This window comes from Musca vetustissima, unplaced genomic scaffold, assembly GCF_032173495.1.
Source record: "Musca vetustissima isolate MV318-11 ecotype Yass unplaced genomic scaffold, APGP_CSIRO_Mvet_v1 utg8614, whole genome shotgun sequence".
NCBI lineage: Eukaryota > Metazoa > Arthropoda > Insecta > Diptera > Muscidae > Musca > Musca vetustissima.
The window spans coordinates 283,905-300,029 of record NW_026881398.1 but is presented as its reverse complement, the minus strand read 5'-3'; the positions used below and the strand labels follow the sequence as shown (position 1 = coordinate 300,029).

General features: G+C 33.3%; 1 protein-coding gene across 1 annotated transcript; it reads right to left on the bottom strand.

Moving 5' to 3' along the window:
• Window positions 1-751: 751 nt before the first annotated feature.
• LOC133327348 (maltase A1-like) lies at window positions 752-2,579 on the bottom strand. Its single transcript, XM_061535908.1, has 3 exons — window positions 1,398-2,579; window positions 989-1,332; window positions 752-915 (listed from the first exon to the last, which is right to left on the bottom strand). Exons 1-3 carry the CDS (start codon window positions 2,577-2,579, stop codon window positions 771-773), a joined length of 1,671 nt encoding a protein of 556 aa, XP_061391892.1. The 3' UTR covers window positions 752-770.
• Window positions 2,580-16,125: the final 13,546 nt, after the last annotated feature.

Genomic DNA, 16,125 nt, shown 5'->3' with positions numbered 1-16,125 from the left:
TGCCTAATATCGAATATTAGAGTTGGTCATATATAAAAAAATGGCACGTTTGGGACTAATTGAGAATAAGTTCATTGAACATAATATTTGAAGTGAAGACCCTAACACCCTGAAAAACACGTTATATGTCGGATAGTGGGATATAAAGATGTGCAAATTAGTTATTTACCCTATTACGTGTACTTATCTTTACTGACAATAACGACCAGTTCATTAATTATACTAACCGTCTTCTCTTCATTTTCATACACATACATATAACGAAATAAAATTTGTGTAAAATTTATGAAAAACATATTTTTCTTAGTTTCAAAGGAAACAAGAATTACTACCAATACAGAAAGCAGCGAAAAATTCAATAACTTCTATATAAATATCAGTCAGTTGCCAATAGGAAGACAAGAGAACGCATATATATTTCACACATTTCTGTATTGTTAAAACGAGCATATAAAAATTCAAAATTCAGGGGCAGCGAAGCGCCACGGGTCCTGCTAGTATTAATATAAAATTATACATGCATACCTATTTCAGTCTTTTTGTAAACTATACCGAAACCAATTTCGACAAAAAATCAATAACATTTAAAACCTAAAACTGAACTCCCAATTTGTGGTTATTGCTAACTAACCAAGGACTCAATCTAAACCATAAAATTTACAAAAGCCAAGTGTTAGTCGGAAGGAATACCCACTTGTGTGCACGTGCATACACATGGACGTGCGTGGCATATTTACTTGATTTGTTGTATTTGTTTTTTTTCGCTAAACTTACCCCTCGATGTGTTTCGATTGCAGGGACGAGCAAATCACTTCGGCCTTGCTACCAATTTTGAAGTGGTCATTCACGTTGAAGGTTTGCGTTCTATTGCTCAAATTCAAAACAATGACGTACATGTCGCTGTTCGGTTGTTGCCTATGAATTAATGTTAGCAATGTGAGTGAGTCCACTTGTGGGACAATAACGGTAAGTGGCAATTTGTACTTACCGGGAGTAGATAAGAATGTCATCGAGTATGGATTTTATCTCAAGTGGACCGTCTTGCATGGAGGGTTCCTGCCGCAATCTAATCAATGTTTTAAACAATTGCAAGTGACTGCGGGGGGTTCGTGATTGACTCAGGGCATTGCTTTCCCTGTAATTGGCAGCAACTGGCAGCCATGTTTGATCGCCGCGGGTAAATCCGGCCTTGTTTGAAGCATCCCACTGATAGGGCGTTCTTTCCGGGTCCCGTGAATAGCTTTCATACGTTTCGGGACTAGAACTGCATCCTTGGGTATCGACAGTTTCCTCCCAAGTCACATTACCGTTGACCATTCCAATTTCTTCACCCTGTAACATACATATAACAAATAATGTTAGCGCATCGTAATATTTGCGAATATAAAAATACACACATAGTACGTGACTGCATTTCCCGGTAGTGTTTGTAACAAAATTGTAAACAAGTCCATACGACCTTCGCCCAAACGTGTTGAGTATCGCGGATTATCATGATTGCCCAATACCCAATTTGCCAATACATCTTTTGGCATTTTGTCCATCCATCTCAGAATATTATCTTTTATTTCAGCCGCTGTCGAGTTCTTCAAAAGATTTTGCATAAAATAGAAGTTGAAGGGTATCATGGAACCGTTGCGAATGCCATTCCCATAGTAAAGCATCAAATTTTCGAAGGTTGTGTATGCTTCAGTCAGAAGAAGACGAGTGCCGCCTCCATGCTCCTTTTTGTATTCTTCAGTCAGTTCTCTCCACTGGTATACCATTTCTATGGACTCCGGTTGATTTTGAGTGTAGGTATGATTCAAGTGGCACCAGTCTTCAGGATCTGGGCAAATACTAACATCGTCAATGACCGGTTCATCTGGAAAATTCCCATTTTCATCGGGGCCCTTCTCGAACATAAATGGCAAGGCGTCAATTCGAAAGCCTGAAATACCCATATCCAACCAATACCTCATGACTTCCTTCATTTTTGCCACCACTAAGGGGTTGCGAAAATTCAAGTCTGCCTGCTTAATGGAGAACTGATGGAGGTAGTACTGTTGTCTCTCGTCATTCCACTCCCACGCACTATAACGGAAGGCGCTCTTCCAATTGCTGGGCGGCTGTCGCTGACCCTGAGCATCTACTTTGCCTTTGTGCCAAACATAAAAATCCTCATAGCCTTCGGTGCGATTAACAGACTTTTGAAACCACTCGCACTCATCACTGGTATGGTTGGGAACAAAATCTAATATCACCCTTATGCCCACTTCCTTTGCTCTTTTTATAAGGTTTTTAAAGTCCTCCATAGTACCATATTCCGGATGAATGGCATAAAAATCCGAGATATCGTATCCAAAGTCCACCATGGGCGATTTAAAAATAGGAGACAGCCATATACCGGTAAATCCGATATTTTTGAGGTATTCAAGTTTTTCAGTAACGCCATTCAAATCACCAATGCCATCACCGTCACTGTCCCGAAATGAACGCGGGTAAACTTGATAGAAATTTCCATTTTCCCACCAGTCCTTAGCGTTGACCAGAGTCGTTGCCAATACTATAAGAACAACTATCAACTTCATCGGCGACATTTTAAAAACATACTGAAATGAGCCTCCCGTTCAATTGTGTTTTTATACCATAAAAATGTTTGAATCAACCACTTAAGAAATTAATTAAAAGTAAATGATATTTACTTTAAAATAATGTTAAAAATATTAATTTCAATTTATTGTATATTAGTTATCGCGTGATTTGTACACGTACATACTGGAAGTAGAAGTATGTATCAAATGGGAGAGGTCATTGTTTGTTTTGGGTGACAAACGCCTTAGGTATTATAATTCAAAAACTGTGATGACCAGTAACATTTTGAAAAATAAAAAAACAGATATATAGCATTCTACTAGCATCAAAAGTCCAAAAATCATGATGTGTGTTACAGTTTCCAAGGTTACTAGGATATTCTTGCCAGAACATTTCTAGTGACGTTATAAAAATTGAAAGAGGTAGTTTTCAGTTTACAAATTTAGCTTTATTCGCTTAAGAAACCACACTGGGTTATGAATCCAATATACTTATTTAACTCACCGTAGTAAAGTAGTTTCCAAAGACCTACCTGTTTTTGTATGTTTAATATTGGCATTTCTCAGACGGATCGATGACGGTATACAGAAGAACTAAATAACGATCACTAAGAAAAAAGAAGAATACAAGAAAGAGAGAACGGAATAAAGAAGATGTAAGGAGTTATTATCTCGCTGTGACAATAAATTATTTTTAAAAATAGAACAAAAATTAGTACCTTCAGTGTCTAGGAATTGTATAGAGGCAAAAATTAAGACCTTCAGTGTCTAGGAATTATATAATTAGCAATTACCAGTTTACAAGTATGATTACCTACCTGCTCACATTCATTGTTATTGTTTTTTCACATTTATGAAACAACCGCTCAACAAGCTCAACAGGGTCTTCTTTCACCGCTAATTATTCCATGCCCGTTCCCTTGGCTGTGGTTTCGTTAGAGAGCTGAATCTAGAATTAAATCCGATAAAGCATCTCAAACAGTTTTCGTTTTATTTAAAAATGTTGTCATATCCATATTAGAAAACCCATAAACATTGAAATAATTGTATTTTAATTCAATTTTATATATGTAAGTATGTATGTTATGCTTATCACTTCATTCGCACAGTTGAGTGATACAAACTAACACCACCAACTATTTCTTATCTCGTATCTAAATAAAGTGAAAACATATGAAATCAATAAATGACTTCGAGGTAATAAATTTTTTAAAATCGCCAAGTTTTAAAACTATCATTCTCTTCTATTCCAAAGTGATTTATGTCATGCGGCTCACGCTATGATGGGATTTGTCGTGGGCATTGGGAATGGTATATGATGACAGAGATTGTAGAATATAGACTTGTTGAGTTATAATGTGAATTTTTAATTTAGTTTTGAAGGCAAAAACAAATTGAATTACTATACAGTATGACAAAAAACATACATATATAGAATTAAAGACATTCCTTCAAATGCATCCATGTATACATAAAAATGAGCTTAAACGTATATTATATGACAATTGATGTCATTTCCATAGAATTTAACTGATGCGTACAATCCTATAGTTTTAGGCAAATTTTCGTAGTTTCGGAACTAAAAGTTGTTCATGTCAATACATATAATTTTGACGATTCCATAGTACATGCAAAAAAATTGTTTACATAAAAAATATTTTATTTGTAAATTTCATCAGAAAATTAAATATTATTTTTCCGAAATCACAGTTAAAGCAACAACATTTTCATCTCTAAAATAAAATAGTATTTCTAAAGGAACAGTTGATGGTTAATACGACACCAGCAATGTTTATACAGTATATAAATAATTATTTAAATGCTACAGCAATAGTAACAACAATTACAGCAAACATCACTTGCACTTACATTTACCAAAAGGAACACCATTGCACATTGGTCCAAGCCATTGAAAATTGATCGATTTTCCTGCCAAACCCTATTTTTTTCCATTCTAGTGTGATATTTTATGTTCTCTTTGGGTGTGAAATCTACCTTTCAAAAAAATTAAGTTTTTCGTGTTTATTTTTTTTTAATTTATTATATGTACATATATAATTTATTTTTCTTTTAATTAACATTTATTTAATGTCGTTTGGCCATAGAAAAGATGTAAAACTCATATGTTGATGCAATATATATAAAAAAAACCAAAAAAAAAAACAATTTTTTTTTGTATTCGCCGGGAAGCTGTGTATGTTGTCATGTTATCTTTATCCGTTGAAAATGTGGTCAGGAAAAAAACTGTTCTGAACCACAGTGCGGCAGTAATAAAATTTTCATATTCAATCAAAATTAGTTTAGAAAATTTTGTGTCAAATTTCTTTGAAATCACGCAAAGACAATGAACAGAAAATTGAATTATATGCGGTAACACCAACTTTTTCTTATTTGTACAGCTTTAAGTTCTCAATATGGTGGATGGAAGGTCCGGCCGAACCTGTTTTAATATTACATTCCAATTTTGTACATAAATTTGTTCCAGAAAAGTGCGTTTGATGGAGCCTAATTTCCCTTAAAAACAACATACACTCTATCCTCATTATTAGAAAACCTTAAAATATATTCTTGGAATTAGACCAGAAATCACTGTGCTCGTAGTTGTCTTTAATTTAAGTTGGTAGTTTTTTCGAACGTTTGTTGGTTCCTTCCGTACGTACGCCGCCCCGTTTGTTGTGTTGTTATGGTTGCAATTCAAACAATGCCATTTCAAAGTGACTTTCAGTACAAATGACATGAAAATCCTTTGATACTTCCACAGTTATGGACACAATATTATACTCGAGAGAATATTTCCATTCATAAGAACTATTAAGAACAGAAAGCAACTGTGCAAAGCGAGCTAAACGCCAAAGCAGGCAAGCAAGCAAACAGGCCGGCAGACAAACAGGGAACCAACGAACTAAACGACAAGCGACACAATATACAAACTCAGAAAACGTAAAGAAATCCCTCAAACTAGAACTAGGAAAACAGAAACGAAGGATCCAAAACAATGCCGCCAAAAACACCGTACATAGCGTTGCCTCGTGCATAGGCAGACGGAACTTCAAATTTGCGAGAAAAGAGCTCCCCATGGAACAAAATATAAACTCTCATTATAACGATAAATATGTACTAAGAATACCAATCCTCAGCTCGAAATATACGTGTTGTGATTGGGTGTGTGCCCGCTTGCCAGTACTTGGTAGGATACCACGAAGAATAAGAAGAGGCAAAAACTAGACGTAGATGAAGGCAGGCTAGGGACCAGAGCTAAATTTCGTCGTAATTTTTTGTGTGCGGTTGTTCCATTTGTTGGGACAAGTCATTGCGGTCATAAATAACGGTTATGTAGTTTTCCGTTTGAAAAACAAAGGAAGTGGAGAAAAGACCCCAGAAGTGGCATTGCAGGATTGAGGCTGAAGAAGTCGAGAATTCCTCTACATTATTTCAAATGGTAAAATTCAACACAACACCCGCAATATGAATTTGTTTTTGTTTATTTATGAGTATTTATAAAATTGAAAATGTAAAAAAAAATATTTGAAACGAAACTTGATTTCTTCCGGTGGGGTTTTATTATTTTGGACAAAGGCCGTTCCGGCTTCAAAATAATTTCATATTTGTACAGCTAAAATGACTATGGCAAAGGGAAACATTAACACTAAGTATAACTACAACATTTATTGTTTTACTACATAAATACATACAGTGAGGATCAACACAAATGTGGTTCTACTGAAATAGTATTGATTTTGGCACGTGATTTATTGTTTGTCGTTTAAAGCCGAACATTTTGTCTTTCTCGAATCAATGCTAAAAGTACATTTATTCAAGCCTTTATGTTAAGAATAAGTATGGATGTACACAAATTTCAAACGTTAAACAAAATATATATTAAAATTCGAGATTATCATTATTTAATTCGCAATATTTCTGTGGCAAATTAATAATCAATTACGACATCGGCATTGAAAATACCCAAATGTTATATAATTATTTCCCATTATTTCCTAGATTCAAACACATAGGTAGCTCGCGAATATTCCCTCTATCTTTGCCCTTGATGAGCCCCTATGAAGAATGCTTCAATTGATTATTCATAAAACTCATATTCTCAATTGTTTCAGTTTTCTTTTTGCACAGCTTTGAAACATTTGAAGTGGACTGTAATGTTATTCAACGAAATTCTCGTTTGGCGAGGAGAACAAAGATTTTATTATTCACTTTTAGTGAACTTTTATGAGATTGCTGAAATCCCCGCGGTCACTAACACTCATGCACTCGCTTTGTTTCACTCAGGAACATCAAACATTCACACGAGTTACTGTTATCATCGAAGCAATATCACTGTTGGGCCCTTCTCCTCAACGCCAGCCGAGCTGGCCTGACGATACGAGCTTAAAAAAGTTAAATCACTTTTTACTTTTGGCATTAGATCCAGCAGCAACATTCATCTAAAAATGGGGTCAACACAAATGGACACACACAACCCAACAGTCGTACATGTCATCGTGTTAGGCGAATGTACTAAATGGTCGATGTGAATGTTCGACCATGTTGTTGTAACTAGAATAACGTGGATGCAACAATGGAAAGATGGAGTTAGTAGCGAAATATTCGCCAAACAATGTTTTGTTTTACAAAAAACTATGTTTTGGCGTTTATGAATGTTAACACAGGGGCAATGTGGCACAGTGTTGCGAATTGATTAGATGCGCTAAAAAAACTTTGAAGAGGATGTAACATAAAGGACCACCAAGAGGTGTATTTGGGTATGCGGAAATATATCCTGAGGATTCTTGGTAGATGTACTACAATCAGCTGCAAACTGTTAATGTTTGGGAAGAATTTTCCATATTAAATTTCAAAGACAGGTTTGAATATAGGATTACGCCTACATACTTTGCTGATCTATAATAATATATCTTAATGACGCAGATGAATGCGCCTCCATTGTGAGAAACAATTAAAGTGATTTTCAGGGTAATGTGACGTTCCTCGGTAATAATAGTAATGTAATGCGTACTAATATATATATCATTTTATTAGGAAGATTTGCTACTCAAGAAGAACCCAAATACCAAGTAACAGCTAATTTTGTAGAAAAACTTGGGATACCGTTATAAGGAGCTATGCTTAAACGTAAACTGATATAGGCCAAGTTTTGACTCTATGCAATTTGTGTGTCATTTTTACAGTTTAAATGTACACAGCTTTTATTAATTTTGTTGTAATGAATGAGTAGGTTATTTTGAAAGTGGTTTAATCCCATTTTGTATTATATAGGGATATTTAAAGTTTAGATTTGATTTGTTTTAAAAATATTGTTAAGTGGTATTAATTTTGATTGTGGTTTTGTACTCTTAAACATAATAGAATACATAACGCAATATGTTGTGTTAACATTTCCAGAAAACCGAGATTTGTATCAGAACCGAAAATGAACTAGATTTAATTTGAATTTATTTCTAAGAAGTTGAAGTTTCAGTGCCAAAAAGGGTTGGTACGCAAAAGCACTGGTCAAATGTAAGGAGTTCGAACTCCCAGTTTTTGTATAGATTTACATTATGTGTCCCATGTTTGGACGAACTAATTGTAAATATGACAAGCAGATTTCTTGAAAATGAAAAAAAATAGTTAAAACATTTTATTATATTAAATGTTAACACTAGAAACCCGAAGGCGGTCATTTTGACCGCTTTCCAATTTCAAGTACAAAAGCAACTGTGCATTTATTGACACATTTTTTTAAAATATGGTGACTTTTTGTGCCTCATAGAATTACGTTTAATAAAAAATTCACCAAATTTAAAAAAAGTGTCATTAAATGCACAGTTGCTTTTGTACTTGAAATTGGAAAGCGGTCAAAATGACCGCCTTCGGCGTTCTAGTGTTAATGTAAACATTTTAAAGAAATTATAACATTTTGTTTTTGCAAAATAGTCAGGCTGAATCCAAGTTTGTTGTTTTACAAAAAAAAACAACTAGTGGGAATGTATGGCATTGTCCGCCGAGGGATATGACAGGGAAGCCTAAAGTTTCGGATCTTGCCACTGATCCTCATCAGTTCCCAAATAACCCGCCAAATAATGATATCCCAATAACCCGCCAACACTACTAAAATCATACAATTTTATGAAAAATATCTGAAAGTGGATCTGTGGATAATGGAAGGGGAAAATCGCCGACCATCGAATACACTTAATGCGATTGTAGTATGTGACGAAAATCTATTTCCAAATATAAATATATTGCTACAAATCTTAACAACGATACCGATAACCACAGCATCGGCTGTAACGTGGAGTAAAAAGTATATCAAAAATCGAATACAAAGTCCACGTTCTTATGTCTATGCATAAATCTGAAATAAATACTATTCTGTACTTTTTCCGTCCAAGTGTGTATATCTGTCACTTTTTTACGTTCCAGATAAAATAAAATATTATTCGTGGAAATTCATCTACCAGAACGGCGGGAACTGGTCTTCCAAAATCACAAAACTCGTATTTTTTCTGTTTTGATAATATCGCGGAATTTATTGCGTTTTCTGTGGTTCTTTTGCATTTCAATAAAGAATCTTGCTCTATTGCTAAAACAGAACTTTAAAAACTTCAACCAAAAGAGAGCTATACCCATTTTTGTTATTTTGTTAACATTTGAATTTTCGTATATTTTTAAATAAAATTTACAATTTCTTAATATTTTTTTATAATACAGTTGTACAGATTCCCACAAGGACGTAGGACCTGTTGTGAAGTCTAAATTCAGACGAATTTAGAGCCTTTGGATTATGATTTGCCGGCAAAAGCAACAACTACAACACATACAAATATACAAACACCACAAGTATACGTGTAATACTCACGTGATGTTTAGCACAAATAAAAAGATAAATATCTTTAATTATAATAAATATTGTACTGTCAGGCGACAGGTTTATTATGGGTTTAATTTGGGTAAATATAAAGTTGACGATCAATGCGATCCTTTAGGTTTTACTTCTTGTAACAAGAGTGATTAGTGAGGGGAGGAAATCGATTTGGTCCAATGACTTACAGGTCCAAATCGATGAGGTTGTCATCGGCATCAATAGTGTGGTACCCACGTACTGCTTGATGACCGTGCGGACGTCAATAACAGTAGAAATAACAATTTTGCGATATAACGATTTCGCGATAAAACGATGGAGCAATTCCATTAGATTGTGTAGCTTATATAACTATGGTCACGAAAACAGTTTTACTCAATATAACGATCTCACACTAAATATTGGGAATAATATATGTACATTCAAATATAGAATTAACAAATAAAGATAATGAAATAACATAGTTATTAAAACCAGTCAGCGGTGTAGTATAGTCGGACGGGGCCGACCATACGATACCCTATACAACTACCACGGAACTGTAATTTTCTGCGGATTTTTATTCCGAGCCTGGGCAATATATCGAGATAGTTTCACCCTCCTGCCCGATGAGAGGTCAACTGCACCTCTTCCTTACACTGACTTATTATTATTACTAATATTCAGTACAGGCTTTCTAATTACATTTCCATATTCCCTTCACCGTTGGTTGTGTTGTGATGTTCGGCTTATAATTGTGGCCTATAGATCGACTCGTAAAAACACACAAAAAAGTTTTTAGTCCACTTCATCCCAAGATTGTTATCTGATCGTCACCGAAAATTGCAGGCGTTGTCCTTGATCATAACCAGAACATCATGGAACATTCCAATGCGGTCAGCGCTATATTTCCGCCCTCCAGTGTGGTTATGGTTTACTAAATAATATCTGAATACGTAAGCACCGGTAAATATTTACGCGTAACTCCCACATCCGAGTACATACGACAATATAATTGGTATCAATTTAAAGGTCAACTACTCCTCTTGGATATACTATCAACGTCTCGGGTCTATGTCTTTCAGGAGCAAATACACTGTGACTGTAAAAAGTATTTTGTCTCAATACAAATTTGACAAAATACCAATATATACGCCTAAAGCTAGCATACTAAAGCTGCAAAATAAATTATGTATGCTGGGATATTTTTTTGGGCATATTTAGATATTATTTCTGCAAGAATCACTACGAAAGACCTACCCATAGGTAGGTCTTTGGCCGAAGATATCGGCCAAAATCTATATTTTGCTTTTTATTATTATTTTAGAAAAAATAATTTCATAGCACATGCTTTGTCTTTTTATAGTTACCGTTGCGGGTAAAAACAGATCTGGGGATTTCAAAAATATGAATGTGTAGAAAAGTTATAACGATTTTATATTAACCCTTTCAGTGTCAAAAAAAAAATTTTGTTGGAATAAAAATCTAAAATTTTGTACTTAAAATCATATAAAGGCATAGAGTTTAGAAAAAAAAGCAATATGAATGTGTAGCAAAAACAAAAACATCAATGTTAACGGTTACGATTTTATATATAAAAAATGCTATATCTACCAAACAACACACCCAACTATATGCTTCACTTAGAAACTGGTCTTCCAACTTTATATAATGAGAAGTTAAAATTACACTTTAAATACATAAATAAAGCTCTGCGATTAAACCCACAGAGATTGCCACGCATACTTGCGGAGAAGATAATCGAACAGAATATTTACTGGGCTAAGGAGTGGTGTAATATAAGCGAAAAATTACAGTTCTCACCTTCCAATAATAACATTCCAACTTGTATATATTGGAAGGATATTACTAATGCTGTAAAAAAGCAAGAGCGAAATGAAATGATATGTATTCTTATTTGCAATACAATCAGATGTCAACCTGTACTAAACATTTGTTATATGCGACAGGATTAATTATAAAAGCTAGGGGCGGTTTACTTAACTTAAACGGCAAACATTTTACGGGAAACAATAACACAAGTCTTCTTTGTACAATTTGTAATATGAGTGCAATAGAAAACACATACCACTTTATTGGAGCATGCCCTATATTCGCTCATTTAAGAAATCAATTCTTTGGTAAATGTATTCTTGAATATTATGAAGTGATTGATACACTAAATGGCACGAATTGTCTTACTTTGTTTAATTATCTTAATGCAAGTCTTAAATATAGAAATCTTATTATTAATGAATATAATGTATAAAACTACAACTACAATTAGTATAGAACATTCATATACATGAATATACAGTATTTTTCGGTTAATTGCACATCAAAATTTGCACGATTTTTTGTTCCATTAACCGAGGAACCAATTATCCGATACCCGCTTTATTGAACTGTTTGTTCAATTACGGAAATCACGCATAATTCGGAGAAATTAATCTCTAATGTTATTGTCAAATACAAATTAAACACTTACTTATGGGAGTTATATCTAAATATGAACCGATTTCAACGAAACTTGCCTGAAAAAATATATGTATATGAGAGCTATATTTAGTACTGAAGCGATTTTCACGAAACTTAGCACACGTCATTCTAGAATCAATTCAGTACGCTATGCCAAATTTCGTGCAAATCGAAATTTGGCATATCTGTAGTGTACCATTTAAATCGCACGAAAATATATATGGGAGATATATCTAGATTTGAACCATTTTTTCTCAATTTCAATAAGGTTCGTCCTTGTTCCAAATAAAATTTGTCTACCAAATTTCATCTAAATCGGATTATAAATGCGACAAGTAGTACCTGTTTACAATTCTTAAATGGAACCATGGGTCTATAAAAATGCCAGAATATAATAATGCAATTAACCGGTGAAAAATAAAGGGAAATTTATTTTTGATGACATTAATTTTGAACCAATTAAACGAAAAAATCAATTAACAGGGTTTAATTATACGAGAATATTTACATATGGTTTCGTATGCAATATTTTTTTGCCCCATCATGTGCTTCAATTAAGCGGGGAAACCAATTAACCGTAGGCTCAATTAACCGAAAAATACTAATGTATCAACTGGCTAACAGCAATATAGCTATGCCAAATGATAGATGAAAATTTCAATACGAACATATTTATCTAATTGTATTAAAATAGAAACCACAATATGTAATATCATCTATTAATAAAATAAAAAAATAGAATACAAATTTTGTCATTTTCACACAAAAGTCAGGATCCATTTGACTCGCTAAATATTGACCGATCTTTATCAAAACATGCTTATTCTTTGGCCTAATCCCCTTCTCCATGTAAAATTCGCGATGTTTGGTCCATAATTGCGACCTGTAGAACGACCAGAATAACCGACAAAAATTAAGTATTTGGTCCATTTCATCACCTAAATATTAACCGATCTTTTCCAATAGGGGTCTTCATTGGCCAGAACTGGTCCTACATGCAAAATTTCGTGAAGATTGGTCCATAACTGTGGCCTGTATCGTGTTTACAAATTATAATGGACGGACAGACATGTCTAGATCGACTCAGCTCAGGACCAATATTTCGCGGCGTTACAAGCTTTTGGGGCTGCACAAAGCTATAATACCCTGAAAACATAGTTGTATAGGGTATAATTATAGTCCCCATTCATGGACATGTGTATGTATGTAAATAATCGTGGACAATTCACTATAGGTCAAACTGGCAATTTTCTGGCCAAAAATCATAAAATTGAAAAAATAATTGTATTTTAACCTTCTGACAGAATAGTGGAACATTTTTTTAGAAAATAACCCTTTAAGTTATTAATGTATTAACCCTTTGGGGACATAAATAATCTAATTCATATAATTGATAATATTTTATTTATATACATATATTATTTAAATGAATTCCATTTCGTTTTCTAAATCTAAGTCATCAAGAATATTTATATACGTTGTAGTCGGCCTTCATTGATCTCATCGTTCTCATTAGGTGATCTATCTTCACCTTTAATTTTAATTTAAATTCATCAATAATTTGATTTAAATTCATCAACAGAATTTTGCCATTTCAATCATTTCAAGCTTTAACGCTTTCGCTGCTGCATGCGTTTAATTATAGTAAAGAATCGAATGTATCCAAGGCTCTAGTAAATATATCTAAGATGTTATTCATTCAGCTGTGTTTACAAGCGTCGGCCTTATACAATTTATGCCTAGCTTCAACAGCATCTTTTCCAAGAACCCCTAATGCAAGTACACAATTTTCCATTATCTGCGTCGAATGAATTTTTATCTTATGGACAGTAGCAGTCATGGACAGCCAAGAATATATCGTCAATATTAAATTAGCTGTTTCACAACAATACGTTCGAAATATGTTTAAATCTAATAAAAACTGAAATAATAATGAAACTAAAACTAAATTTTGAGGCGGAATATAAGATTTACTTCTACTCCAGTTATTTCAGATCGAAATTAATCAGTATCTCGGTAAATGGTTTAACATAAAAAATTGTAATAATTAAAAAACACAAATCCGCAAAACCACATTAGGTTATTTAGATTAAGGACGGTTCAATAAACAAATATCAACTTTTATTTCAATTGTCAAACGTTGCCCATGGATTTCATGCTTTCATAATCTCAAATACTATTTTTATACATACACATATGTATAGATACATTTTATAATAAAAAATATCGAATACTTTTTTATAAAAATAAGAAACTGGTATTTTATAGTTATACTTATATTTTATTTCCACTTTAAATCTTTACAAGTAACATACCATAATTCACGTTTGGCAACTTGCCATGTAACGGTATAAGTGATTATGCAAAAACAAAATTCATTTTTATTTGTTTTGAAGTGTTTCTTACTCGATTGTAACTTAAAAGAAGTGATAATACAATGTGTGAAATTCGACTTTTGGCCAGTAAAATGGCCTCTTTGACCTATAGTGCAATGGGGCGAATGGAAGGGCGCACTTAAACCGAATCAAACAGGGTATGTTACAACGTTACATATTCCAAAACACAGGCAAACGCGATTTAATATAGGCCAAAAAGGATATGAAAACTCTGATTAGAAAGCAAAGGCCAATAAAACGTTAGTTTTATATCAATAAAAAATTCGTGTAAAAAGTTAATTTCAAAATTGTAAGCAAATATATTTGGTTGACATGAATTTGATTTATTCATAATGGCATGCTACACTGTATTAGCTGAATTGGATATGATGCTACAGACCCTCAAATTACACATTTCCATACTGTATATATGGATTTACTACAATCTTGCCATTTTAGCGGCAAAAAGTAATTTTTTTCAACTTAACATTTTTCAAAAGTTGTTGATGGGATTTGATACAGTACATATTGATAAGAAAAAATCGAAAAAACTTTTTACTGTTGGCAACCCTTTTTATGTACAACTGTTAATGTTACATTACTTTTAGCACGCGTTATTACAATTGAAGCAACAAAATGTTCGTAAAATTAAAAGCCGATTTTTTAATAATATATTCTCTGAAAAAATATTGATAAATATGAATTCCAATACTGGAGTTGAGTACTTTTAGTATATAAAAATATATTTTGCTAAATGTTTGTATTTAGGACATATTTTAATGTTTTGTGTGTGAATTTTTTTGTGAAATTTTGAAAAGTTTTATCGTTTTCCGTGGAGTAAAACTAAAAATGTAACAAAGTGTTACAAGAGCTATTTATATGTGATTGTTCGTAGAAAACCCTAGCTTTATGTCATGCTAAAAGTGTCTGCTAATGACTGCTAATAAACGAATTATTAAAATTTTTGCAGAAAAACTCAGGGTCAAAATTACATAAAAAGTAATATTCCATGCGAAATAGACACTAAATTAAGAAAATTAATATGAATTAGATCTTGGAATGTTTGTATTTTTAACTTAAAAGGAAAGGACTTTCAGAAACGAGAAAGTATTTAGAAGTACATTTATATGAAGTATTGTGTACAATGGATGTTGGAGAATTGATCGATAGTTTTCTACGGTTCTGATGGTCCAATCTGCCACATTTTAGTTAAATAAATATTTTTAGAAAATACTTTAGATAGTTTCGATCAGTCGCTACTTGTGACAGCATTAATTTCAAGAAATGGTAATCCCAAATATAAAATTACAGCCAACTTGGTTAAAAAACTTGCCCAAACGCCCCTTAATACCGGAATTTCGGAGGTACCGTTATATGGGGACCACTTTAAAAAGTTGACCAATATCGATAGTTTCTAGTTGGATGATTTAAAAAATGCACAAAATCCAATAAATTCCGAATAATAGGGTATACCGTTATACGTAGGTTAACTGAAAAAATAGCCCAATATTGATAATTTTTGGTAGGGAAATTTTCTATACAATGAGAACTCAAAATACCTAATTACGGCCAATTCGGTTGAAAAACGAACCCAACATCGTCAAAATACCCAACATGCTGCGGGCGTGGCCCGCCCATTTTTTCATAAATCGCCTTTTCTAACATTAGTAATCTACACCCCAAATTTGGTGAAGCTAGCATGTCGGGATATATTTTATGCCGCTAAAATCGCGATTTCAGCCATAGTGCATTGATTGGAAAAAGATATTAAAGCATATAATATAAAATTCACCTGAGAAATCACAAAACTAAATCTTCAACTCTTTAATGTTTTGCGTTGATTGTTATATAGGAAATTCCTTCA